This window comes from Parus major, chromosome 28, assembly GCF_001522545.3.
Source record: "Parus major isolate Abel chromosome 28, Parus_major1.1, whole genome shotgun sequence".
Taxonomy (NCBI): domain Eukaryota; kingdom Metazoa; phylum Chordata; class Aves; order Passeriformes; family Paridae; genus Parus; species Parus major.
Window position 1 is genome coordinate 1,640,787 of NC_031797.1, and position 27,812 is coordinate 1,668,598.

General features: G+C 46.6%; 1 protein-coding gene across 14 annotated transcripts in view; it reads left to right on the plus strand.

Moving 5' to 3' along the window:
• DOT1L (DOT1 like histone lysine methyltransferase) overlaps nucleotides 1–27,812 on the plus strand; it is a 74,778-nt gene that overhangs the window by 23,145 nt on the left and 23,821 nt on the right. For 12 of the 14 annotated variants that reach the window (XR_004500369.1, XM_015651776.2, XM_015651784.2 and 9 more), the window contains exons 5-16: nucleotides 245–473; nucleotides 1,973–2,067; nucleotides 4,724–4,786; nucleotides 12,560–12,615; nucleotides 15,299–15,378; nucleotides 16,938–17,006; nucleotides 20,057–20,163; nucleotides 21,171–21,212; nucleotides 22,400–22,483; nucleotides 23,439–23,673; nucleotides 24,315–24,428; nucleotides 25,762–25,853. Coding sequence is in view for 13 of the 14 variants with exons in the window: in XM_015651776.2 (XP_015507262.1) it covers nucleotides 245–473; nucleotides 1,973–2,067; nucleotides 4,724–4,786; nucleotides 12,560–12,615; nucleotides 15,299–15,378; nucleotides 16,938–17,006; nucleotides 20,057–20,163; nucleotides 21,171–21,212; nucleotides 22,400–22,483; nucleotides 23,439–23,673; nucleotides 24,315–24,428; nucleotides 25,762–25,853 (1,266 nt within the window). In the remaining variant the exon portion in view is untranslated. The remainder of the gene's footprint in view (nucleotides 1–244; nucleotides 474–1,972; nucleotides 2,068–4,723; nucleotides 4,787–12,559; nucleotides 12,616–15,298; nucleotides 15,379–16,937; nucleotides 17,007–20,056; nucleotides 20,164–21,170; nucleotides 21,213–22,399; nucleotides 22,484–23,438; nucleotides 23,674–24,314; nucleotides 24,429–25,761; nucleotides 25,854–27,812) is intronic. The other 2 variants (XM_015651780.2, XM_033520183.1) reach the window with 2 other exon arrangements.

The window sequence follows — 27,812 nt, forward strand, 5'->3', positions numbered from 1 at the left end:
GCCCCTTTAGGCCCTGCAAGGGGCTCTGAGCTCTCCCTGGAGCCTTCTCTTCTCCAGGTGAGCACCCCCAGCTCTCCCAGCCTGGCTCCAGCTCCGTTCCCTGTTTTTATCTTTAAGCAGCACCTGCAGCCCAAGCTGAGGGTGAGGGGCTGGGAGGGGACTGTCCCTCATTCCTCAGCTGGGTTTGGTGGCATTTCCTTGTCCCCATGGTGGGTTCACAGCCTGTCCCTGCTGTCCCCTGCAGTGGAAGGGGACGACGCAGCCCATGAAGCTGAACACGCGTCCCTCCAACGGGCTCCTGAGGCACATCCTGCAGCAGGTCTACAACCACTCGGTCACAGACCCTGAGAAACTCAACAACTACGAGCCCTTCTCCCCTGAGGTCTACGGAGAAACTTCCTTTGACTTGGTGGCCCAAATGATTGATGAGATTAAAATGACAGAGGATGATTTGTTCGTTGACTTGGGCAGTGGTAAGTGACCAATAACTGCTTTTTCTCTTTGCTCTTTGTACTTTAAAAAACCCCATATTTGGGAAGTAACCCAGAAGTACAGATTGTGTTACAGGATAAGCATCTTTTCTAGATAATCCCCAAAGATGCTCCTGCTTTTTATGCCCAGATTAAATGGACCAAACAAACACCCCAGACCTCTTTTCTGGTGGCAGTGAAATATCAGCCTGCAGTGCAATAAACCCTTTATACAAACCCCTTTGTTTGTGTTGGTATTTTGGATATATTTGAAGAAGCAGCAATGTTAAAAATGATGTTTGACCCATAAACTTGCATTCCTAAGGATTCATCTGTTTTCACTGGATTTGCTTTATGCCCTTCCTTTCTGAAAATGGGATTTCTTGACCCTTCCCATGTGAAACACTCGGTGTGGAATCTGAAAATGAGGGTTTTTTTGCCTCTGTCTTGTCAGTGTGTCAAAAAAGCTTTCATAGTTTACTTGAACAGTTGTGAAACCCCACAAAATCTAACCAACAACTGCAACAGAGTTTTAAAAGGAAATTGATGTTTCTGGTTGGTGAGGAAACCAGGTATGACTCAAGCACATGTGCAACAGAGATACTGAGTAAGAAGATAATGTTCTTTTTCTTGGTAAAATCTGGTTCAGAACAGGAAAGGAGTAATAAGAATTTCCCCTCTTGCTTGATGTGTTCTGAAGTTTTAACACATTTAGATCCAAACAAGTATGTGTAATACAGGACTTCAGGGGGAAAAAAATATTTTTTAAAAATTATATTTTAAATTTGAAAGTATTTAAATGTTTAAATATTAAACAGTTACGTATAAATGTTCAATATTTATATATGTTATACATAATAAAATAATAGATTGTAGAATAATTAAATATTTAATTATACTATTAAAATGTATATAAAATATATTAACATATTCTAAAAAAATAAAATATTATAGGTACTTAAATATATAAAATATAATTATATATTATATAAATATCTTTCTTGCCCCTGCTTTCTCTGTCAGTGGGACTGACTGAAATTTCCTGTCAGGCCCTGATGTTCAGATGAGACCTTTAGAAAGACATCAGAGCTGAGAAACTCTTTTTCCATCTGGAGGGAAACAAAATCTCCATAGATTCTCACAATTGTTTGTCCAGGAAGGTTAAAGAAGATCATATCTGGGGCCCTGGAGTGCTGCAGGTTGGGTCACAGGCCCATGTCAGACACTTTAATTTGCTATCCCCAGAAAGAAATCAGATGTTTCTCGCTCTGACCTCGGGGCTGAGCAGCACCAGGGGAGTGGGAACAGCTCTGGGAATTCCCAGTGCCTGCAGTGTGCATTCCAGCTGGGAATGTCAGACCCCTGGCAGCTGACCCTGCCCTCAGCCCAGTCCCACAGCTCCCCTGTGTTTTTTTTGTGTGCACTTTGCTCTAAAATCTTCTCTCCCTTGGCAGTGGTTTTGCTGAAAGCGCTCTCAGCTCTGGGGTTTTTGTTCCCTGCAGGTGTGGGGCAGGTGGTGCTTCAAGTGGCTGCAGCCACAAACTGCAAACATCACTATGGAGTGGAGAAAGCTGATATTCCAGCCAAGTATGCCGAGGTGAGTGAGCCTGGGGTGTGCTGCAGGACTCACTGCTGCACCATCACCAGAGCTGTGCTGCAGGAAAAGCAGAATTTCTGCCCTGCTGAACTTCTGCTTCTCAGAGCAGTCAGTCCTGCAGCAGTGAAATATCAGCCTGCAATGCAAGGATGTGCTTGAGGAAAGAAGTGTGTCCAGTCTGGAGTGTTGAGAAGGAACATTGGCACCTTTCTAGGGTGATGTCAGGCCCTGAAAGCTCTTTTAGCAGTAATGCCAGTGCCTGTTCAAAAGGGAGTACAATATAAGCTTCACCCAAATACCTGCAGTCATTCTGTGTCTGGAATGGCTCTAATGCAGCTCCCAGAGGCCACAGCATGCAGCAAATCCAGGAATAAATTCACCCAACAATTTGTTCTTAAATATTTTAAGGGCCATGTGTCTGCCTGTGGTGATGGTGCCCCTTTTTCAGTTATTAAACCACCAGAAGTTCCTCCTGAGGCCTGTGCTGGGTGTCTGCTGTGTAACTGCTGAGGAGGCACCTTAGTGAGAAAAAACATAAAATGGCCTGAAGCTGAAGTAGGAGAGATTTAGATTAGAGATTAGGAAAGAATTCTCTGCTGTGAGGGTGGCACAGGGTGTCCAGAGCAGCTGTGGCTGTTCCTGCATCCCTGTAAGTGCCCAAGGCCAGGCTGGAAAGGGCTTGGAGCAGCCTGGGATGGTGGGGGGTGTCCCATGGCAGGGATGGAACTAACTGATATTTAAGGTCCCTTCCAACCCAAACCATTCCATGATTGTTTGATAATGTTTAGTCAGGCTTCTTTAGTCAGGTTTCCTTTTACTTCTAATTCTGTGCCAATGGGACACACACAGATGATGAGTTCAAGGCAGCTGGGAGGCCACAAGTACACAGGGAAGGTCAGTCATGTCTTACCACAAGAAGTTTGCTTTCTTCAGTAGTCTGAACAGAAACTGATCCCTCTGAATTGTCAAAACACAGATTCAGCCTGAACAGGCTGGAAAATTATCCCTCATGGAGGGAGGGGATAAATGAAACTCTTTGATCCTTCTTTTCAGTGATGTGGGCAATAAATGCATAAGGACAGTGGTGAGGCTGATCAGTCAAGGACCTAAAAATCCACTTTGTTTCCTCTGCCAGGATTCAGTGGAATTTTTTACCTGGAGGGCTCTGCACTCCCTCTGTGTGAACATCCTGGTTTTACATTGGAGCATTTACAAGGCCAGGAACCCCCTCTGTGTTTGCCATTAAACTTAAAGATCAGCTTTATAAGGGAAAGTGAAATTCTCTCACTAATACCCCTTCCTGTCACTGTGCAAACACAAAGCTTTGGTGAAAACAGCAAACAAAAGAATGACCCACAAATGGAGCATTAGAGGTAGTCAGTGCTGGGGTACATCAGTGTCACAAGTCTTCCATGAGATTACTGGTGAACAAAATGCTCTGGATTATTTCCCTGCTTAAATCCTGTCAATTTAACAACCAAGGAGCTGCTGCAGTGTCAGAGTGTGTGGAGCTGCCTTGTGCCTCTATTAGGGTCCAGTTATCCTCCAATTATTTGTGGAAGAAGTTGGGTTGAGTTTCCAGTTAAATTGGCTGTGGCACCACATCTCTGGGTACCATGATAGCAGTACCCAGATAAGAGATGGACAATGGAATTTGAAAAGCTTCACCTAAAGAGGAAGAATGTTACGGATTTGTTTTAATGAAGTTGCCTTAATTAAAATGTAAGTTCATACGTGAAAATACTGAAGATTTTTGGGTTATCCTGTTCAGCTTTGGTGTGCTTTTGAGTATAAAACATGCCTGTCAACACACACAATTTTGTTGAGCTGCTGATGGAGCAGCTGACCAGCCATCAACTTGAGTTGTCAATGGGATCAGAATTTCTGCTGGGCTTCTCACACAGAACCCCAGAATAGCTGGTGTTGGAAGGGACCCCTGGCAGGGTCACCTGGAGCAGCTGACACAGGAATGTGTCCAGGGAGGGAGACTCACCTCCAAATTTGGGTCAAATCCTAAAGATCAGCTGGGGTCAAGCTGCTGGAAAGGTGGTGATGGGGATGTGTGAGGCACTGAGCTGTCTGGATATGGGATTTTGTTCCTTTCTGCCTTTGGACAACAGAAAACAGCAGAGCCCTCCCTCCTCTGCAGCCCTGCTGTGTTTGGGTGCAGTTTGAAGCACTCCCAGTTGCTGTGGGAAGCAGGATTCTCCCTCTGCTGCTGGCACACTTTGCCTGCTGCTTTCTGCCTTCTCAGTGACCCCAGCAGACCTGGCTTTGTCCTGGTTGTCCCTTTGCTGCCTGGGTTTAGGCTGGGCTGCACCCGCCTCCTCCTTGTGGGATTATGCACCACAACCTAAGGCTGGGCTATTTTTAGTGCTGGGCAGTGTAAGGGCTTTTCTTAGAACATGGAACTTCCATGGGTGAAGATGCCAGCTTTGCCTTGGCCCTAAGGAAGTGAGGGTTTGGTTTTTTAAGGAAACTAAACAGCAGGAGCTCTGTGTCTGCCTTTCCTTGGAATGTTAATGGCAAAAAACCTCCAACCAGACAGAATTCTTGGGGCTCAATGAGTGCTTCAGAGCTGTGTCTCTGTTGCTTTGATGGAATGAGAAATACAAGATGTCCTAATATCTGGTTTTGGTTTTCCTCCCTCTTGCAGACGATGGACAGAGAGTTCAGAAAATGGATGAAATGGTATGGGAAGAAACATGCAGAATACACAGTGAGTGAAACTCAGCTGCAGATCGGGATCCACACTCACGTGCAGGATTTGTAAAGTCCCCTCCAGCCTTTTCTCAGCCACCAGCAGTTGAGCCATGGCTGCCTCCTGGCTCTTGTCTTGATCCTGGCCATGGTGTTTCCAGTATATCCTCCCAGACCCCTCTGTCATGCCAGATGTGGGGCATGGTGTTATTTGGAGCACTTCCAGGTCTCTCCAGAAACTCTTGGGAGATTTATTGTTCTAAAATGTTTTTTTTATTTGGGCTGCCATGAGTCTTCTGTTTGTGTTAAATCCCCTTTTCCTTTCTCCCTCTCCCTCTCCGTGGATCTGGGTTTTTGCCAGGTATGACAGCTCCTCCTTGGGGTTCTGAACTCTCCTGCTGGAAATAAAAGCTGAAGCTTTGGTTCTGCAGGCAGGGGAAGGAAGGTGTGGCCACCTGGGCTGGGTTCTGGAGGGGATGGGGTGCCAGAAGGGGAAGTTGTGGAGGGATGGAGATTGGAAGCTCCAGGAACAGTTAACAGGCTGGATGGCTCTCAGGGGAGGGTGGTGGGTGGTTAGTTCTGGTTTGGAAGGGTTTGGATTTGGATGTTCTGAGGGTACAGCAGGAGCAGGAGGAGTAAATGGGTCATCATGGGGGATCTTCCTGCCTGTGGCAAGGGCTGCATTGGAATTCCTTCATCTTCCTCTCAAAGATTTTTTTCTCTGAGGATGTTTTGCACCCCAAGGATGGTGTGAGGCCTGTGCAAATCCATACACTGTTCTGTTCCATTCCTTCCCTTTTCCCTTTCTTCCCCTTCGTGAATGTCATTAAGAAAATCTGCTCCCTGCTTAATTACTTTCCAGTCAGGAAATGGATGCACATTAGAAACCCGCTGGGAGTTTTGAAAACACATCTATTTCTGCTTCTGCCACTTTCCTATGGTCAGGAAAGAGGCTGGGTGGATCAGGGATATTCCCAAATATCCCAGGGAAGCTAGGTCACTGCTCAGAGGTTGCAGTGGCCATGTGTCCTGCATCCAGGTGTGAGCAAGGATTGGGGACCTGCTCCTTCCCTTCCCTTCTGTGAAGATCCATCTCTGCCATGTCCCTGGAATGGTGTGATCCACGTGGCTTCAGCATCTCAGCACTGTGGGATCAATGGCAGGTTGGAGCTGCCCAGCCTTTATTTCTCAGTTTTCTGTCTGCTGGGATCCTTGGTGCTCTCATCCTCTAGTGAAGCTGCTCCAGCTCTTCCAGGCTGGGAAGGTGATGGTCCCACCTGCCCCTAACACTTCTCTCCTGGAATTCCTGTTCTGGATAGAGGGATATTCCCTTCCAGGGGATGCTGGGCCTGTGGGGGGACTGGTCTGCAGCAGGATTGATAATTCCTTCCTGCTGTGGAAGCACTGGGAATGCTTTACTTTTCCTGCAGTGGCCATATGGCATTTTTCCATTGTGTCACCCAGCTGGCATGACATGAAAGGAATTGTTCCTGAGGATGCTCTGCTTCTGAGCTGGGTAATTTAAGGAATAGGAGAGGAACTTGGACTGAAATATTGGAAGCATATTGCTTGCCTTAGGCAGCATTTCTGTATTGAGCATTCCAAGTGACAGAGTCTGGTGCTATATCGAAACAAAGCTACTTATTTTTGCCAGGTTCTTTGGCTTTTATAACTCTGTTTTCTGCAGTGTTTAGAGTAAAATTTCCCTGAATATGCAATCTGGGGATTTTTTTGGGAAGAGTTAACACTTGCAGTGCTTCTTGTCTGAGGGAAAGTTGGTTTCCTGTCACCTTGGAGTGATGCTTGAACACAGATTTTGGGCTTTTATAGTAGACACAGAGGGCAGATTTTATTTAGTTTTTATTCATCAAACAGACTTTTACCAGGCAGTTTATTTTCTTTAGGAACTCCTTAGCAGCATCTGCTATAGGTGACTGTTAAACACAGAGCAGACTTGCTCATGGTGCAGCTGGAGGACACAGGAAGATGTGGAATTGAAAGCCCAGCATCTTTGTCTTTCTGGAAAACAGCTTTGATCCTGCAAAATGCTTTGTGAGGTCCCAAAATTCCAAATGTTGGAGACAAAATAAGCACAAATTGAAATAATCTGTCATCAGCAGAGCTCAACTCATGAATTCCACTCCAGTGTTACAGGCAGTCATATGAAAAATCAATGTTTTGAGAAGAATCAAGTGCTGGAGGAGGGGAGGGCTTGGCCTGAGTTCAGTGGGAAGAATCTTGGATCCCACCTGCAGCTCTGGTTGAACTTTGTGGATGGTGGTTCTCTCTTGCTGTAAAAGTAAAAACTGTGATGCATAAGGCAGCAATAAATCCTGGAGCTGGGCCTGCAGGGTCGTGCTGGGTTTTTGGGTTATTTTAATAGCCAAGATCCCAGTACAGTTAGAGATTTCCAATTCAAAGGGATTTGGGGTTCTCCTTGTAAAGCAATCTGCTGCAAAGTTGACTGTAGCAGAGTGTTCCATGTTTGTTTGGCTTTATGCATCTCAACAGTTCCTTCTTACTTGGGAAATTATCTCTGTAGCTTTTCACCATCTCCAGCCGTCCCTTCCCACCAGGTACAACTTTCCTGAGAAATATTTTCTGATTTTTTTTTGCCTTTTGCAGCAGTCCAAGGGACTTGAACCTCATGATGTTTTTATAACCTGCCCCAAATCCTCCCAGCAGCATTTTTTCAGATTACCATTAAAAGAAAGTTGCTAGGAATGTAAACAAACAAAAACCCATGACCCCCAAAACTCTTCAAACAATAAATTTGTGTTTGAGAACCCTTGGAGAGAAGGGCAGTCACTGTTACCTCACCAAGTTGTTCTGCAGCCTTCAAATTCACCTTCTGGCCTTCTCCATTGGATTGCTGCTGGAAATTCTGAGTTTGGACAAGAATTCTGGAGAGCAAGGCCCAGTGCCAACATTTAAAATAAACCCTGATTGTCCAGGTGTATTTCCACCATGTTTTGTCCACAATTATATAAAGAAAATCCCTCTTGAGCAATGGCGCCACATAAAATTGCAGCCTCGGTTGTTCTGTAGTCACTTGGTGATAAAAGCACATTAAACTTCCCCAGCTGCAGGTGGCAAAGTGTCCTGGGGGTGTTGGATGCCCAAGGCTGCAGAGCCACAGCTGGATCATCCCTGCAGCTGGAGAGGGGGAAGATCCATGTGGGGCATGAGAGGAGTGGGAGGAATTTGCTCCTCCTGCATTGCTTTGGGAGGCTCCTGATCTCCAGCTGTTGTTGGTCACTGAGTCTCATAATCCTCTTAAATGAATATTTGCATCCCCTGCTCTTCTTGGAATGTGCAATTCCTGTTTGTTTAGGGAAAATCAGATTATTGCTGCTCTTCTCTCCTGCATTCTGAGGCAAGGATCCTCCTCCTCTAGAGCTTTTCATCATCATCATCATCTGCTTCAGCTTTTTGGACTAGAATGTCCCACTTCCAACACATGTCCCTTTGTTCCAACTCCTTCTGTCTTCTCCTTTCTCTTCCCATGGAGCTGAGAAGTTTCCAAGTTTAGCTTTACCCCACTCTTCTCAAGTAAACTTGTCTGAAGAAAGCAGGAGACTTTGGGAAGGTCATTAGGCCTGGCTAATTAGCGAGTCTTTCTTGGGGAATTCCTGCATATGTGCAGCCATCAAATTAAAACCCGGCATGGCAATTAAGAGGCAGATGGGTTTTCATGGTTTCTAACTGTAAATATCCTCAAGTGGCCTCAGAATCGGAGCCAACTCAGGTATCTGGGGCAGGAGGCTGAGATTGCTGCGGAGCACAAAGTGCTTCTCTGGGCTCCCCTTGGAGAAGTTTTTAGGGTTTTTATTTGTTTTTGTTAAGTTCTCAGTGCCTGTAACCTGTTGTTGGCTTTTTCTGAGAGAAGGAAACACAGAGCAGACTTGCTCATGATGTACCTGGAGGACACAGGAAGATGTGGAATGGAAAGCCTGGCATCTTTGTCTTTCTGGAAGCTTTGTCCCTGCAAAATGCTTTGTGAGGTCCCAGAATTCCAAATGTTGATGACAAAATAAGCACAACTTGGTCCCAGGATCCCAGGCTGAGCTCAGAACAGTTAGGAGTCAGTGCAGTCCCATGTTGGACTCTGCTGAGAACCAGGATTAGCTTTGTGTTTATTTACTCAGGGTTGTTATAACAGAATTCCTGCCCTGCTCTTCATAAAAGCTTCTTTTAGCAGGAGGTGGCAGTGACTATCAAACCAAGAGCAGGAAGCAGGTCAGCATTCCTAAAGGTGGGATTTGGGCTGGATGGATGCCTCTGTCTGCTCCCAGGAAACCCCAGGAGCTTCTGGTGGCTGGAGGTGGTTCAGCCCTGAGGATCAGGGGTGAGTTTTGGGCATGGATCAGTGCAAGCCTGGCTCTGTGGCTTGCAGGTCTCTCCCTGAGTTTGGGGTGCCTTTCTGCCTGCTTTTCCTGTTCTGAGCAGAAGCAGGGAGTTCTGTGGGAGTTCCAGTGCCCAGGAGCTGGTTTGTGATGGTGACTGACATCACCTGTACCTCAGAACCTCCTGCTGCCAGGAGCTGCTCCCAGGGAAGGATGAGCCAGCTGTTTGCTCCCGGTTTGTTGCCCCATTTCAGCGGGAGATTTGCTGTTTTGGCATTTGAAAAGCCCTCCAAACGTCCCCTGTGGCTTTGAAATGATGCCACATTTTGGAGGTTTGGATTCGTGCCTCTGGTTATTTTTGAAAAGAACAGGGACCTAAAAATAACCGTGTGTACTTTTCCAGGCAGAAATGGCGCGTTTTTGGGAGCCAAGTGTTTGCACGGAGGCGGCTGGAATGAGGCATCCTGCCTGTGAATTTATGGCTCTGTGGAGCATTACCAGAGAGCCTCCCTGTCCAGCACTGGGCTGAGAACCCAGCTCTCCTCCACAGCACAGGGGCCTGACCTTCCCAAATTCCTGCTCTGCTCAGTGATGAGCTCACACCCTCTGTGTAGCTCTGGCTGCTTCCCCCAGACTGGGACCTGCTGCTTTCCATCCACTTGCAGGAAGAGTTACAGGAATCAGATGCTGCTGAGTGTATTCCTGCAGTGTCTTTTTGAAAAACCTGAATAAAAACCTGGTCTGGCATCTAAATTTAGAAGCAAAGCAGGCAGCAGCTCTGGAGGCGATTTCGCTGAGCTAATTATCCTGTTAGATAAAGCATCTCCTGCATTGTCTAATCAGATGAAAATATCTGTGTTACAGATGGTCCCTTCCATTCATTATTCACTAAGGAGATTAAGTTTCTGAGAGAGAGGAGGAGCAGGGTGAGGGAGGGGACAGTGCAGGAAGAGATTGAGTGTGGCCCTGTGGCTGTCACCGTGTGGATGTGTCCCCTTCTCCCTGAGTGACCAGCACAGACCACGTTCTGCTGGTTCAGCTGCTGCTGCCCTGGGGCAGGGATTAATCAGCTGCACTTTTCTTCTCAGTTCTTGTTTCACTCTCAAAATTATTGCAAACCACTGAGCTGAGTGGGATTTTGTGGGGGAATTTTTTTGGATTCTCTGTCAGTTGATGGGTAAAGAGCTCATTTCCTACTTCTAGGACATCATTTATTGATCAGTGCCCCAGCACAGTGGGTAAGGGCTGCTTACAGGGGTCAGCAGCATCCAGGAATCACTGCCTTGCTTCCAGAATTAAAAACAACCCATTTTCTTCCAGGTGATCATCTGATTATTTCTGTACTCCAATGTTTTTCCTGGTGAAACTTTTCCCTTGACTCTTGGCTAAACATGAGCTGGGAAAGCAGTGCCACACAAAAATAGATGTGTTTAAGCTGGGCTGTGGTTAATTTGAATTGTTAAATGGCTCTGGCTTTCAAAGTGTTCATCCTCCATGGGTGATATCAGGTTAAAACCTGGAGATTTGCTTATAAGTGCTCTTCCAACCACATAGACAGGGCAAACACACAGTGAAACTGGACCCAAGTGAGGCCTGACAGCCACTTAAGGTTGGATTTCAAGACCTTTATATGAAGTTTAGCATTTCAAAATTGTTTCATGTTACGCTGGTTCTCTGTTCTCTTGCACACTGTGGCATTTGTGGTTCCTGGTTTTCCCAGTGTTTTTCTTTCCCTGTTAGTGTAGGAAAACCCTGTGGAGACTTTAGAAACTGGTGGTGTGGAGGATGCCATAGAGAAGCTGACTTACAAATATTGTTATAAAATAAACACTGTTGCCTGTCATGTGGATTTTCTTTGACTTTGTCTTGGTTACTCAACCGTGGAACTGTTCACTACAAGAATAGATAAGGCTGAGACAAAATTATCTCTTAAAATCAATCTAGAGATGGTGTCCACATATAGACATCCAGAAAAAATCTTTCCTTTTATGAGATGAGAAGAACTCTTCTTAGAACTTTTTTGATGTTGAGTCTCTGGTTTAGATTCTGACAGTACCCAGCAAGATGTCCTTGGGTTGGATCTTTGAGTTTAGCTTCCAGCTTATCCTTTGTTTTTATTACAGCAGGGATGTCAAAGATGCTTCCCCTCCCAGCAGGTGGGAGATCACAGGTAGTAATTCTGGTTTAACTCTAATTTCAGCCCAGCTGGTGGAACAGGTATTTCTGAATAACTTGAGCTAATCTTACCCACTCTGTTCAGTTTCTACTGCTTAAGGCTCTTGACAAAGTTCCTGATCTCTTGACTGAGAACCCTCAATGTCCACTTCTCTCAGCCCTCTTGTGTAACAGCAGGACATTTTGGTGGTTTTTCCCTTCCTTTCCTCCTGGAAGAGCCCCATTCCTGTTGGCACTTGTGGCTTTGTCCTTCCCAGTGGCTCACACAGGTTTGTCACCCCCTCTGTGTCCCTGAGTGGCACCAGGTCCTGGAGCTCCCTTTGGGTGTTCCCAGGCTGAGCCAGCCCTGAGGGATGGAAGTTGTTCCAGTGTCTGCACTGCAGTGCTGGCACTTTAGAGTTGTCACTAATGAGAATTAGTGCTGCCATGTGAAATCCTCACTCCTTCCCATACAGAGAAATCAGTGCAGGAAAAGAAACCTCAGCAGTCGCTGCTGTTGCTTTGATATTCCTGAGGTTCTGGCACAAACCATCATCTTCAAAGGGTGTCATTCATTAATTACAGAGTTGCACCTAATTTTTTCTCTCCTCCTCTTATCTTCCTCCCCAACTCTCCTCCTGCCTGACTTGTGGCACAGCAGAAGAGTGTGGCCCATGGGCTCCTCTCATTTCCAAAACATGACTGAGAAAACATCAATCTGCCAGAGCTCTGTGTTCACCTGGGACTTGATGTGGTGTCACCAGAAAGGTGCTCCACAAACCACTGAAGTCATAACTGTATTTATTTTCAAACAAGTTCATTTCCAACTTGAAAGTGTTAGAAGTGCTCAGGGTTTATATTTAACACCACAAAAATCAGATTCTTGTTTGTGCAGTGCAGCAAAAGCCTGAATTAAAGGCTCCCAGCAGGAGCTGTTCCCAATCCATGCTCAGCTCCCTCTGCTGTGGGGGCCTTCAGGAGGGATTTGCTGATCAGTTTTGCAGTGAATGCCAGCATTTCTGGCTTCTCCATGGAGTGACCAGAGACCCTTCCCTGCTCTTCCCACGCAGGAGAGCGGCCCAGGGTGGGAACAGGGAGGGAGAAACCTCTGGGATCTGAGGAATGAGCAGTGTCAGCTCTCCCTGCTCCACCTCTGGGCTTCCAAAAGGTTTCATTTGTCCCTGGTTGTTGTGGGTTCACAGCTGGTGCAGCCTGTTTGTCCCTCTCTGAAGGAAGCAGGAGGGAGCCCTGTTAACCCCTCTGTATTTCTGTGTTCTTTGTCTTGTTTTAAGCTGGAAAGAGGTGACTTCCTCTCAGAAGAATGGAGAGAGAGGATTGCAAACACAAGGTACAGTACAGCAATTGAATGCTGCCTTCTGAGCTGGATATTTGGGAGTTTGTATAATGGAAATTGGGAGGCTGGCCAGCTTTTTATATAGAATTTCCATAGCAAATACCCAAAGTCTATCTGCCAACTCTTACACTGGCCTCTTTAGATCCTGTTTTCTGACTAGAAGAATGGCTTTGAGTGCACGTCCCATGATATTCCTTACAAGGGTGTATCCAAGATAAATTCTGATTATATGAGGAGCACAAACCTCCATTTGTTTTGCATGTCCCTATAGTTCATGTCAGGGATTCTGGCTAAAACCTCATTTTCTTGGCTATTGGGGCACACAGACTCACTTTCCCTCTAATAAAAGGGAAAAGACCCAAGTGAGTTTGTTTCAACTTAAATTGAAAGTTCATTTAAACTAATTGTCTTGAAGATTTATTTATGTGGAGAGCTGTGCAGAGGGTTGGGCTCCTTTCTGTTCTGTGGGAGCAGAAAAGGGAGTAAATTTGTTAAAAGCAATAAAAGTCATCTGTATTTTTAAAGCTTTGCATTCTTTCAGCCTTATGGGTAGAAAAAACCTCTTTATTTTTATATGACCTTCTGGGCCACCCTGTTATGTGGGGGAATGGAAGGTAGTTGTCAAAGAGAGCTCTGAAAGCCTTCAGAGTTGTGGCAATTTCTGGATTGCTCCCAAAGCTCTGGTTTTGAGAGCCTGGAGGAGGCGTCTGCCAGGCTGGTGACTCCTGCAGGATTCTGCCCCTCACTTTCTTCTGGAGGTGCCTTTTAATTTGTGGACAGACTTGTCCCAGCCTTGCAGCACACTTGGGTTTGGCTTTGTTGTTTGTTATTCCAAGTGCACAATCCTCTGCTGCCCGGGCAACTTTCCTCAGAATTAATTTAAATTTTTAGAGAATTTTTTGGCTGCAGGAGCTCTGGCTGCACCCAGAAGTGCTGGGAGATGTTTGGTTTGTGTGGCATGGCACTCACTGTGTGTCTTAGTGCTGCTCCACCTCGCTCTGGTGCAGGATTGGGGAATTTTGGAATGGTTTGGGTTGGAAAGGACCTTAAATTTCATCCAGTGCTGCCTCTGCCATGGGCAGGGACACCTTCCTGTATCTCAGGGCCTGTTCAGTCTGGCCTTGGACACTTGCAGGGATGGGGCTGGTGCCAGGACATAGTTCCCTGTGTATTCCAAGGGATCCCTGTGCCTGGGCTTGGCAAAACCTCCTGGAACAAGGGCTGAGCCCAAGAGGGGTTTGGGGTTCCTGTGCCCTGCACGTGCACACAAAATTCTGTGCTGGAGTGAACTATAAAAACACACATCTGCAGGCTCTGGCTTTTTCCTTTCCTCTCCTGGATGTTTTCTAGTCACATTAATATGGTTGGCTCTTTTGCAAGGCCTATTTTTTTTTTTTTTGGCACATGGGAGGGAGGAGGAAGAAACCCCTGCTAGCTTTACTTGCCAGACAGGGTTTCCCAAATTTCCAAGAGCAAGGCGTAGCAAGAATAACTTTTTTTTCCCCCTGGTGCATAAACATTTTTTTTTCATTTGTGGTTTTTAATAGCTTTGACTGCTGCTCTTAAACTCCATGTCCTCGTTGAACACGTTTCGTGTGTGGAGGCACTGGGAAGGGAGTTTTCCAGCAAAGAAATCAGTTCTTCATGTGGGAACAATAGGCCAGGATGGCTTTTACACTTCACAGAATCCTGGAATATCCTGAGTTGGATCTCACCAGGATGATCAGTGCAGCCCCTGGCCCTGCCCAGACCCCCCAACAAGCCCACCCTGAGCATCCCTGAGAGCGCTGTCCAAACGCTCCTGGAGCTCTGGCAGCCTTGGGGCCGGGCCCATTCCCTGGGGAGCCTGGGCAGTGCCAGCAGCCTCGGGGGGAAGAACCTTGCCCTGAGATCCATCCCAAACCTCCCCTGACATGTTCATTCAGCATGGAGCTCAACCACTTCCAAGAGGTGTTGAGGACTTTTGTTGCAGCCTGGTAGTAAATGGACCCCAGGGACAATTAGACCAGGCTGAATAGACCTTAAAACTAAAGGGGTGTTTATTTATTAAATCTGTGGCATGTTCTATTTCTTTCCCAAGCCCTTTTATCAGTTGTGGGATTCTACCTCTGTGCAGATTTCTTTGTTTCCGTATGATTTTCTCTATCCAGGAACAACCCCCTCCCCTCACTGAATTTCCTAACCCAGATAGATGCAGCTCCTCTGTTGTAGACAGGGCTGAAGTGCTCGGTTTAGGACAGGGAAAATGTGCTAAGATGTCTCTGTCTTCTGGCATTATGGGGAATTTGGAGCTGGAAGAGAAACAGATTGTCCAGAGCAGCTGGGGCTGCCCCTGGATCCCTGGCAGTGCCCAAGGCCAGGCTGGACAGGGCTTGGAGCAGCCTGGGATGGTGGAAGGTGTCCCTGCCATGGCAGGGGTGGGGCTGGATGAGCTTTAAGGTCCCTTGCAACCCAAACCATTTTATGATTCTAAAATACATTTTGCTGTAATATTTCAAGTCCTCCCCAAGAAGTAACAGCATGAAGTGCTGAGTGTTGCTCTCCGTGTGTTGGGTGGCAGGAGCTGTGGAGTTGGGGACAAGCAGGTTTGTGCATCCAGGAGTGGCTGTGGTGTGACTGGGGGTCCTTGTGGGGTGTTCCTGGCTCCCTGATCTTTAACTGGATCATTGTTTTGCAGTGTTATTTTTGTCAATAACTTTGCCTTCGGGCCTGAGGTGGATCACCAGCTGAAGGAGCGCTTTGCGAACATGAAGGAAGGTAAATCCAACTGGAAATGTTTTTCCCTTGGTTTTGTGATTCCTGTGGGAGCTGGGCTGGGGGAGGGGCTCAGTTCCAGCTGGTAAAGCCAGACCTTGGGGTTGTTTTGTGCCTTGGGGAGAAGTGTCTGCACCACAGTGGGATTTCTACTTCCCACCTTTGTGTCTGCCCACACCTGCCTGGGTCCTTGGCTCCATCCCCTCTGCTGGGAACACTCTGGAGCAGGGTTGGGGTGGGAGGAGCTGCTGCTCTGTCCTTCCCTCTTTTGGGAGTTCACAAAACACCCACCAGCCAAGGCCAAGCTTCCTGGATCCCTGGAAGTGTCCAAGGCCAGGCTGGGCAGGGCTTGGAGCACCCTGGGATAGTGGAATGTGTCCCTGCCCATGGCACAGGGTGGGATGGGCTTTAAAGCCCTCCCAGCCCAACCCATTCCATGATTCTTGGCTGCAGAGGCTCAGCTTTGGAAGGCCAATCTGTAATTCCATACAGAATTCACTTCCTGGGTTCTCCTGTTCAGAGCTGTCTCATTTAGTGCTGGGTGTTGACTCCTGACTAACGAAATGCTGGAGTCCCCATCCCTGGAAATGCTCTGAACCTGTGGGGATGTGGCACTTGGGGACAGGCTTTAGTGGTGAGCATGGTGGTGCTGCTGCCTGATGGTTGGACTTGATGATCTTAAAGGTCTTTTCCAACTTTAATGCATCCACAATTCCATAAAAACCGGGGCATTGTCACTGGACACTCCTGAGAAGCCAAACTGCAGACTGGGGACACCCACTGACCCCCTCATGGCCTCTCCATTGCCCTGGGTGTTCTTCTCTTTGCTCTTAACCACTGGGCTAAGTAACAATTATACTTGGCTGTGGCAGAAACAACAGAAATAACAAATTCTGAAAAGAAAAATGTGTGGTGTGAACAAAGCAGCTGTGGCTTCCCATGGTACAGCTTTATGCTGAAATAAATAATGTGACTTTTGGGCTCTGCTGCAAACCATAAAACCCCCAAGCTTAAGCTGTTTTCTTTAATTTAACTGGATTATTTTTTAGTTTTCAAACTTGTTTAATGATGTCTTGAGAGCAGTGGGAAGGTGGGGATGGTTCAAGAACCCTTTACAAAGAGGAAACCTGATTTATTTTCCCAGAGTGTGCTTCAGGCTCTGCTGAATGACCCCAAATACCCATGAAATGAACATTAGTGGCCTCTAAATAAAAGGGCTTTGGGGGCTTGTGTATAAAAGATCCCAAGCAGGAAGAAGATAATTGAAATTTCTTTAGATTGCCACTGAGAATTAACATGCTCTTTTTTTTCCACGTGTTTCAAATCTGTCAATTTAGAGCAATCCATGAGGTGTCACCTGGCAGAAATCATAGATTCACTTTCTTGGGGCTGTCAGAAGGAGAATTAAGGGATTTATTTCTTTTTTAATGCTGTACAAGGAGCAGTTTTATAGGCCTGCTCTTTAGGGCTCTGTACTAGGTTATATTTAATAAATAGTTACTTCTTGAATGAATAATGGAGCTGACTGTGCTCTCTTTTTTTTTATTTCCTTCTTTTTCCAGGTGGGAGAATTGTGTCCTCAAAACCTTTTGCACCTCTAAATTTTAGAATTAACAGTCGAAACTTGAGTGGTATGATTGCCCTTTTTATTGTCCATTACAGTTGTGGATGTTCATTGTCTGAAAGTGTCTGGGGGTGTGTTACTGCTTTTTAGAGTTGTTTAAGTAGAAAATGCTGTTGGATTATTAGGGCACATCAAGTTACAGGTACTTAAAATCAATCTAAAAGTCCCCACCTAAGAGAGGAGCAGACAGTTTTTATGGGGTTTGTGCTGCTGGTTTTGGGGTTTTTCTTGTGTCCCTGGCTGGGCAACTTTAGAGCTGAAGAGAAATCTGGAGTTTGAGGGTGTGATTCATTTCTTCAGCCACAAAGAGCTGCTGTGACTCACAGGGGAGTTCCTTACACCCTAAATCCAGGCAGGTAAATCCCATCAGTCAGGATTAGAGGTTATAGAGCCAGGCTGGGAGAGCTGGGGGTGCTCACCTGGAGAAGAGAAGGCTCCAGGGAGAGCTCAGAGCCCCTTGCAGGGCCCAAAGGGGCTCCAGGAGAGCTGGAGAGGGACTGGGGACAAGGCCTGGAGGGACAGGACACAGGGAATGGCTCCCAGTGCCAGAGGGCAGGGCTGGATGGGATATTGGGAAGGAATTGTTGGCTGGGAGGGTGGGCAGGCCCTGGCACAGGGTGCCCAGAGCAGCTGGGGCTGCCCCTGGATCCCTGGCAGTGCCCAAGGCCAGGCTGGACGGGGCTTGGAGCAGCCTGGGATGGTGGAAGGTGTCCCTGCCATGGCAGGGGTGGGATGGGATGGGCTTTGAGGTCCCTCCCAACCCAAACCATTCCAGGATTCTGTGAAATGTTTAACTTTGAACATCTCCTGTGCTGTGCATTGAGCAAACAAAACTCTCCCAGACACACCCAGGACAAACCAGGGTCTGGTTATTGCCAACACAGGGTCGTGTTCTCCTCCTCCTGAGTGCACCAGACCTGATGTTTGGCAGCCTTGTCCTTTGCAAGGGCATGAGGCACAGTTTAAGGAGGTTTGGGGACATTCCATGCTGTTGCTGATGCTTTTGACCTTTTTCAGACTTTTATTTTTGAAACTGGAGTGTCTGTGCTGGAGTTGGACTGAGATTCTTTGTGGGTCCCTTCCAGTTCAGGTTATTCTGTGAAACTTCTCAAGCAAAGGAGCAGTCCAAGCTGGGCTTTACATGTATTTACTGTGTCCAGTGCTAAATTTTCCCTAAATCAAACCCCCCTCATTCCCTTCCTGTGCAGACGTGGAGAGGAACTCACTGAGTTCCAAATCTCAAGCTGTGCTGTCTAATTTTGGCCTAAACTGCTTTTAAAGAATAGTAATTTTTGGACTGTCACGAAGTAAATTGTGCATTTGGGAGTTATTTTTAAGCTGGAATTGTTGTGGGTGTCCCACACATCAGGCACCCAAACCTGCACTTTTCTTCCCTGTTTGAAATTCTATTCTGGGGCCTCTGGTGGTTTGGAACCTTATTGTGTACTGGACTGCCAATTCTTTGGAGATATGGACTTGAAAATAGAAGGGGAAAATGGTGCAGTGCTGCTCCTGGAGTTCCTCAAGCCTTGGGAGAGTTGGGATTGGGATCTCAGGTTGCTAATGAGGCAAAGAGAGCCTGAGTGAAGCTTGGGCCTTCTTGCAGAGCCCACCAGAGCTTGAGGAAATCCAAGAATGCTCTTGGAGGGGTTTCAATTAGAGCTGCCCACAAAAATACAGGGCTTTGGCCCCTCGAGGCTTTTCTTTGCTGGATTCTTCCCATTTCCTTCTCTCTCTGCTGTATTTGGGAGACTGAGGGCAGCATGTGCTGCTCTTTCAACTCAGAACAGCCCTGACTGCCACTTGAGCCAGATCTTTACCCTGTTCCAGCTCTCACCCCAGCATGGATTCATTGGGAATATTTTCTAGAATGCTGAAGTTTCAGATCTCAGCTGTTATTTAATGCTGAATGGAAATGCTGATGTTCAAATTATATTGACATGATTAATTGGGGTTTGGATGGGTGAGAGGCTTAGCAAAAGGAGAGCCAGCAGCTTCCACCACTGGGAAACTTCCAGGGATTCAGATTAAAAAATTACCTTTACATGTTACAAACAGGGAGAATTGTGTGAATAAATTTTAGGGCTTAATCTCTTTCTGAGACCTTATTATGTCTGGGAAGTAAATCAGATGAGCTTGTGTGGGATGTGCTGGGCCTGGAGCTTGTTCTGGTGGCCTGTTCCAAGTGACACTTCCTGGGAAATGCCACCCCAGCCATGGCAAATATCCTGTACATGGAACAGGGAATGTCACTGCTCTGCTGCCTTTGTGCTGCCCCACAAGGCTTTTCAAAATACTTTTATGCATCAAAGCTTTTTTTGGTGCCTGAGCATGACTTGAGTCACATCTCACCTGTCTATCAAATACTCTGATCTCGAGTATGAACACTTAAATAATTTATACAAAACACTGGAAAAGATCAGATTTAAAAAGAAGGCACCAGTTCCCTCAATACCACTTTTGTGTCCTTAGTAGTTCCATCTGTAGGAAGACATGGGACAAATGAAAACAAGTATTAAAATGTGGTTAAAATAGTGGTTGAGGTTGCTGAATCCCAAACCTTGCTTTTGGCCTCCTCTGGATCATTTGTGTTTAATTAGAAATATGCCATAATTTCTCCTGCAGCCCTGCTCAGTGTTTGTGGGAATGTTTAAGGCACATCCCATAGCTATTAACTCTGGAAAACAAAACAAATATAGACAAGAAAGCAAACCCAAAACATGTTTGTGCCCAGTCCAAATATGGGGCAGCTGCAGCTGACAGGGGCTGGGCTGGTGACGTTCTGGGACAGTTTAATTCAATCCTGTCACACACACATGTGTTGTTCCTTGGAAGAGTTGTGTGGGACACAGTTGTGTTGGCCAGAGCTGGGGTGGCTGGCTCAGAGGTACATGTCCCACATGTTTGTTTCCTGTGGGGTGCACGTAGCAAGAGAGAAGAAATTCCCTTCAAACCCCCAGCAGTGTTTTCCTGTGGGATCTGCAAACCACATTTCTCTGTGTTGGTGCCTGGCTGGTCTCAGCTGAGCTTTCCCCTAACCTGGCTCTCCTCCCACAGATATTGGCACTATCATGAGGGTTGTGGAGCTGTCACCACTGAAGGGCTCCGTGTCCTGGACGGGGAAGCCAGTCTCCTACTACCTGCACACGATTGACAGAACCATAGTGAGTACCAGGGAACCAGGAGCCCCTGCTCTGCTCCAGGGCAGCATTTCCCAGCTCCACATCCTTCTCCTCTCCTCGTGTCCCTTGGTGGATTTACACACCTGAGTGTGCAAACCCACTCTGGCTGCTCCAGGGCTCCACACACCCTGGGGTTAAGGGCAGTACTGATTTACTGAAGCTGCAGAGAATCAATGATAAAATTCCTTCTGCAGCTCCTCAGAACTGGGGTCTCCTGCTGTTATTTCCTCACAGAGGGAGGCTTTGATTCCTCTGTGGTGCACAGACCATTTCATTCAGTCATATTCAACCAGAATATCTCAATGTTAGTAAAATTCTCAGCTGCTGTAGAAGCAGCCAAAGCTCCAGAACCATGGTGATGCATTCACTGTTTTTTTTTTTTTAATTAAAGAAAACTTAACAAAAAACCCAAAAACCAACCAACAACAATAAAATACTCAAACAACAGCTCCCCCCCCCAAAATAAAAACCCACCAACCCCCCACAAAAAAGCCCCCAAGCCCCCCATAAAATCCAACAAACCCTATGGAAATAAAAACTTCTGTGGACAAATCATTTTTCCCGCCCCAAGGTTTTTGCAGTGGGATGGTAAGGCTGTTTTCCTTACTCTGCTGTAGTCTAGCAAAGCTTTTGTTCAGGAATGTTGCAGAGTGCAGATAAATGGTGGAGTACGAGGGTGCAGCAGCTTCAGTGAAAATAATTTCATTGAAAATCAACCTCTGCTGAGGGGAGATATGTGACACAAAGCTTTAAAACAAGGCCAGGCAGTGGTGGGGATGATAAAACCTTGTAGAGGTTGGATTCTGCCCTGTTACACAACAGACTGGGTGGCTGAAAAGAATGAATGTAAATGGCTTCTTGATGTAGCTTATCAGAAGCAAAGCAGTCAGAATTTCTGCAGTTCTGCACTTGTTTTAAGCTAATATTTTATTATTCTGTGTTCATCTGTCATGGCTTTGAGGATGACTCTCTTTTCTTTCTATTTTCAGCTTGAAAACTATTTTTCTAGTCTCAAAAATCCAAAACTCAGGGTAAGTTTCAATCATTTTCTGTAGAAAACTCAAAGTAAGGGAGCAGCCACCGTGAGGAATTTAATCACAGGTGGACAGAATTGATAGGAAATCAAATTTTCTTGGTAGGCAAAGAACATGGAGCTAATTGAAGGGAAGTCTCAGATGCCATCAAGCACTAATTCAATCATCTCCAAGGGATTTCTAATAGAGAATTAATGGGGCAGCCCCAAGGTGCTTTTACCTTGCACTGGTGGTCTGTAATGAGCTATTTCTTCATTAAAGAACTGGAATTAAAGAAGGGAATGATGGTTTGAATTTGTCCCTGTGCTCAGCTCCTGAAATGAAGCTGAGCAATGCCCTGGAATGTTCCTTTTGGGACGTGCCATTGGAGGCACAGAGTGAGTTGTCATTTGCTGCAGCCTGGGAAAATTCACGTGGAATTAAAATGCCAGAGAATTTTTGGGACTGTGAAGGGCTGTGTTCATCTGAAATAATCAATGGATTCCCAGGAAGAGAATTAAGAGAGGCCACTTAATTTAAAACTTCAGGTGAATGTTCATCCTCAGGCTGACTGTAAGAACAGACTCATGGGGGCTCTGAAAGGGAATTATTTCTGATTGCTCAAATTTGGGACAAAGAGAGACTTCTTAGAGAAAAATAAAAAAAGGTCAGGGTACTTCTGACCTTCCCTGCTTTTCACACTTAAACCTGCCACTGTTTTGGTTGATAATGTGCTTAAATCAAAGGAGTGTTGGAATTGCCAGAAGTCTTATGCAGATTAAACCTCACCTGGAAGGGGCAGGAAAGGCTTTGACTGAGCTCTTGGAAATTTCCTGTCTGAAAGAAGTTTCTTTTCCTGAGAGGAAAAGAGATTTTCTCTGAACAAGGAAATTTCTTGTCAGCCTGGGAGAAAATCAACCTGAAAAGTTGCTGCTTTTGTTTTTTATTAGTCACCTCAATAAACTTGGCTGGAGTTAAATGAGATGATGATTAATGGCATTACCACTTCCAGTCTTGGAAGATTTTAAAAGATTTAATTCCCTCTGGAGGTGCAAAAGGACTTGTTCTCACCTGAATGTGGCCTGAGCCAAGGGGAAGTTTGTTCCCTTTTCTTGTGGAAAACTAAGCTGGGAAACCAGGTGATCTGTATTAAAAAGTGATAAATACATGAGCAAATGGTGAAATCTCCCATCCCTCCTCCCCAGGAGGAACAAGAGGCAGCTAGACGTCGTCAACAAAGAGAAAACAAAAGTAACACAACGACTCCAACCAAGATCCAAGAAAACAAGGTGAACATCCTGCACTTCTGTGCTCTGAATGTGTTTCCTGTGGCTGTGCATGAGCTCATGCTCTGAGTCAGGAGAAGCCTGGCTCTGTGGGAAGGCTGCTGGGTTTTACTCTGAGCACACAAACTGCTCTAGCTGTTGCTGTGCCCAAAAATATGATGGAGTGAGTTAATAAAAGCTGCACTTGGGAGTTGCACCACTAATTCTGGAAAAAAAAAAAAGTGTTGTAAGATGAATAGTTGGTTGTCCACCCTCGCTTGCATCCAGCAGGAGTTTGCAGAGCTGTCCCTGAGTCACAGCCCACAGAATGGAGTTCAGAGTGCTGAGTCTCTTCTGCAAAGACTCATTTCCTTTCTTGGGTAATGCTGTGAGGAACACAGTGCCTGTTCATGCCCAAAAATATAAAATAGTGATTGTACTTTGAGTTTTGAGTGAAATTCACTTGAAGAATGTAGTCAGGGAAGGATGAATAATCAGCTTTTGTTAGACAGCAGATACAGATTTAACAGATTCACAGAACAGTTTTGCTGGAAGGACCTTAAATCTCATCCCGTTCCACCCCTGCCATGGCAGGGACACCTTCCACCATCCCAGGCTGCTCCAAGCCCCGTCCAGCCTGGCCTTGGGCACTGCCAGGGATCCAGGGGCAGCCCCAGCTGCTCTGGGCACCCTGTGCCAGGGCCTGCCCACCCTCCCAGCCAACAATTCCTTCCCAATATCACACCTAATCCTGCCTGAAGTTCTCCTCCCTCAGCATTTTCTATTCTTTAATGGATAAGTCCAGAAGAGAATGAGCACAACCCCTTGGGAACAACTCTTGTCCCAAGCAAGTCCACTTCCCTGGCAAGTTACTGAACTACAATGCATCAGTTTCCTTTCAGAAAGTTAAACACTCATTATTTATTTGGAATGCTGCATATGGGAGTAGAAATGACCAAAGTTTTTCAAAATCTCTCAGGATTCTGGTGCTGAAGAAGAAAAAGCTGCAGCAAATTCTGTAAAAAAGCCATCTCCCTCCAAGGCCCGGAAGAAAAAGCTGAGTAAGAAAGGCAGGAAAATGGCAGGGAGGAAACGAGGCCGCCCCAAGAAAATGAACACAGCAAGTACTGAACGCAAGACCAAGAAGAACCAAACTGCACTAGAACTTCTGCATGCTCAGACTGTCTCCCAGACATCTTCATCCTCTCCTCAGGGTGAGTGCAGGGGTGCTGGAAGAGCCTGGATAAATCTCTGATGCTCTGGATGTGCTCTTTAGTGCCAGGTTGGGTTTGGTTGTGTAGCATAACTTCCCTGTTGTCACCAGAGCAAAGCTGTGGTGATGGTGATGGGATTGATGGTGATGGGATTGATGGTGATGTGGGTGGGATTAATGGTGATGGGATTGATGGTGATGGGATTGATGGTGATGTGGGTGGGATTGATGGTGATGGGATTGATGGTGATGGGATTGATGGTGATGTGGGTGGGATTAATGTTTTGATGGTGATGGATGTGTTAATGGTGATGGCATGAATGTATTGATGGTATAGGGGTGGGATTAATGGTGATTGATGGTGATTAATGTATTGATGGGGCTGGGGGTGGGATGTGTCTGTGGGTACTGAGCCAGGAGCTGGGGCTGATCTGCCTTCTCTCAGCTGCTGCTCTTAGGATGGATCACAGACACCCTTACCCTTCCTAACAGTTTGGAGCAGTGTGTGGATGTGTTTGGAGCCGTGTGTTGATGGACTAAGCTGCTGGATCTCATTACAAATCCCAGATTTTCAGTGGTGAAGCTCCTGTCCTTGTCCCAAACACTGAATGCTGACCTGGGGCTGTGTTTGTGTCTCTCCAGATGCCTACAAGTCACCTCATAGCCCATATTACCAACTACCTCCTAAAGTGCAACGGCATTCGTCCAACCAGCTCCTGGTGGCACCCACCCCCCCTGCACTACAGAAGCTGCTAGGTAAGGCTCCCATGGCCTGCCCACCTCCCCTTTGGGGTTTTGCACGGAGCAGGAGGGGAATTATCTCTTCCCCAATCCCCCTGCCTGCCCCACATCCTTTGGCATCACCACAAGGTCCCCCCTGCTCCCACTGAAGTTGGTGTTTCACTCTGCATTTGTTCCCTGATGTTGTTTCAGCTCTCCTTTGGTACAACAGGCTGCAAGCCTGGATTTAGCAGGAATAGTCAGAAATAGCTTTATTTGAAATAAAACCATTCTCTTAATCCTGAGGAATACCACTCCATTTCCTCTGCTGAACTCAGAGCCAATAAACGAGATCCTGTCTGAGACTGAGGTCACAAAGGTGTGGTTGGAAAATGCACTTCATGTGCAAGAAGTGATTTAAGGGAAAACCTGGAGGGGATTTTTTCATCTTGTGCTGCCTGTCCCCTCACAGCTGTTTCTGGCTTTTGGCACTGGGCATGAGCCAGTCCAGGATGCTCTGGGAATCTGACAGAATGGTCCTGTGTGTGTGGGGACCAAGGGCATCAGTGATGTCCTTAACTTGTGCTCTCCTGCTGTCGTGCCAGTTGTGGCTGATCCCTTGTTGAAGAGAAAGAGAGAGAAAAAGAGTAATTTAAAGAGATATTTTGTGGCAAAAGAGTGATTTTTGGAGGGGTATTTTGTGGCAAAAGAGTGATTTTTAAGGAATGTTTTGAGGCAGAGTGGATGGGGTCAATGACCTTTGTCTGGGCTGAGCCTCGTGCAGGTTTCTGCTCACCATGTAAATGTCTGTTCTGTGCAGCAGACTGGGCTTAATCCTGGGGTTGCTTTAATGATGGAAGGGCTGGGGATGAGGAAGGGTCATTGCTGGAGATAAAGGGTAATGAGAAGCCAAATGCTCCTTGGAGGGGAGAGTAAACTGGGTGTAGAGCTCCTTGTGTGTGGAGGGAGAGGAGGAGGAACAGGCCCTGTGTTGGTGCTGGGTGAGTGCTCTGAGCTCAGGGCTGGTTTGGGCTCCTGCAGCTCATTTTTTTTTTGTTATTTTTGCTTACAGAGCACTAAAACCACTCAGCTCCTCTTTGCTCATGCAAACACATCCTCAACCCCCAGCACCCTCCTCTGCCTCTTTGGATGTGTTGTCATGGCTTCCATTGGACCTGATGGAACCAAGAATTTGTTTTGTGCCAGGAGAGGGATTTTCAGCATGTTCTTAAATCCATCCCCAATGGCTTGGTCTGACTCAGGGTCCAAATCAAAAGCAAGGGAAAGACAAGTGAGGAGAGGAAATAGGAGTAAACAGAGGCATGGCATTTTCCCCCTGCTGAAATTCCTGATCTGATTTATTTTGCAGACTCATTTAAGATCCAGTACATGCAGTTCATGGCATACATGAAAACTCCTCAGTACAAAGCAAGTCTGCAACAGTTACTGGAGCAGGAAAAGGTGGGTCTCACGTTTTAACATTTCTAAACATAATTACCAGACTCCAAAGTTCCTGGGATGTGGGGAAGAATGCTGGAGATGGGAGTTGTGTGCATTTACACCGGTCCTGCTTAGGCTGAACAGCTGCCAGGGGATTTTGTTGCAAACTCACTTTTTGTGTGCTTAAATCTGCACAGTGAGAGATCTGCAGCTCCCTTGTTCCTTCTGTGTCTCCACCAGTCAATGCTGAGTTGGAATCACAAAATCCCAGGATGGTTTGGCTTGGAAGAGACCTTACAGCCCATCCAGTGCCACCCCTGCCCTGGGCAGGGACACCTTCCACTGTCCCAGTCTGCTCCCAGCCCTGTCCAACCTGGCCTTGGGCACTGCCAGGGATGGGTCCCTCCCAACCCAGCCCAATTCCAGGATTCTATGAACCATAGTTCATAGGGATTAAGAAACCCAAACTTTCATCACTGGTTATGAGGATTTATATTGATAAATCAGAATGTTTTGGATTGCACTGGTGAGCAAAGTGTAAAGTCCCAAATCATGGACTGGAAAACGTGGAAAGGCGAGGAGAGCCCTGGAGCTGGGATGTTTCTCTGTCATGGAGCCACCAGCAGAGGGAGGAGATCTCCTGCCTGAACACCTTCTTGTCTTGCTTTGTCTCAGCTATGAATGATTTCATTGCTACATCAATTAGCCCTGATGAGAGTCTGTTCTGCTGCTTCTGTGGAGGAGCCTTTCCCCATAATTCTCAGCAGTAAATTTGAACTTCCAGTTCAAACCTTGCAGGGCCTAAAGGGGCTCCAGGAGAGCTGGAGAGGGACTGGGGACAAGGCCTGGAGGGACAGGACACAGGGAATGGCTCCCAGTGCCAGAGGGCAGGGCTGGATGGGATATTGGGAAGGAATTGTTGGCTGGGAGGGTGGGCAGGCCCTGGCACAGGGTGCCCAGAGCAGCTGGGGCTGCCCCTGGATCCCTGGCAGTGCCCAAGGCCAGGCTGGACGGGGCTTGGAGCAGCCTGGGATGGTGGAAGGTGTCCCTGCCATGGCAGGGGTGGAACTGGATGAACTTTAATGTCCTTCCAACCCAAACCAGTCTGGAATTCTGTCCAGGTTCAGCTTTTGGCATTCCCTGTGGAAGCTTTCCTTGGCTCTGTAGTCTTTGTGAGAATGTCAAAAAAGCCACAGGGCTTTTTTATCGTGTTTTCCATGTTGGGAACTCTCCAGAGGAGAGAGGTTAACTTGTGTCACCCCATTCCTTACTGAGAAGTGGTTGGTGCTGGTCTGGTGTTCATGGAAATCTCTTTTTCTGTGGTTATTTCCATTTGCTTTCACAGTCAATCAGCACACAGAACTTTCATCCTTTTCCTTAAGCAGCAGATTTTTCTGCCTGTTCTGCACTTGTCAGGAAAGTCAGCATGAAGTGAACCTGTCTCCTGCAGAAATGAAATGATGGTGTGCAAGGGTTGTGCCCTGCACAGAGAATGAATCAGGAGTGTGGAAAAGTCATCACTTGGTGGTGGTGTCCAACAGCTTCTCCACACTTCTAAATGTTAAAATGAGGAATTCAGTATGAAAATATTTTTTTTATGGAGTGTTACATGGCAAATTAAACCTCACAGAGGCAGAACTGGGCTGGGTGAGGGGCTGGGTATGGTCTGTTCAGTATCTCCCTCTTACAGGAAGGTTTTCAAATACAATAAAAATCTCTCTGTAATAATGATTTTGAAATCAGCTGCTGCTTCCCAGAGTGCCCTTAGATGGAGCTGTCAGCCCCTGCAGTGCCTGGGAAGGCTGAATTAAATGCTTCATATTGAAAACAAAAATGATTTTTCAGCATCCCCAGAGCAGTTCCGTTAGCATTGCAGGGACTGTTTTCCCAAATTTGCCCATGTTCCTGCACATGGGGAATTTCCAGCACTGCTCCTTCCCTGCTTGGAAGATCAGTCATGGAGTCACGGAATTATTAAGG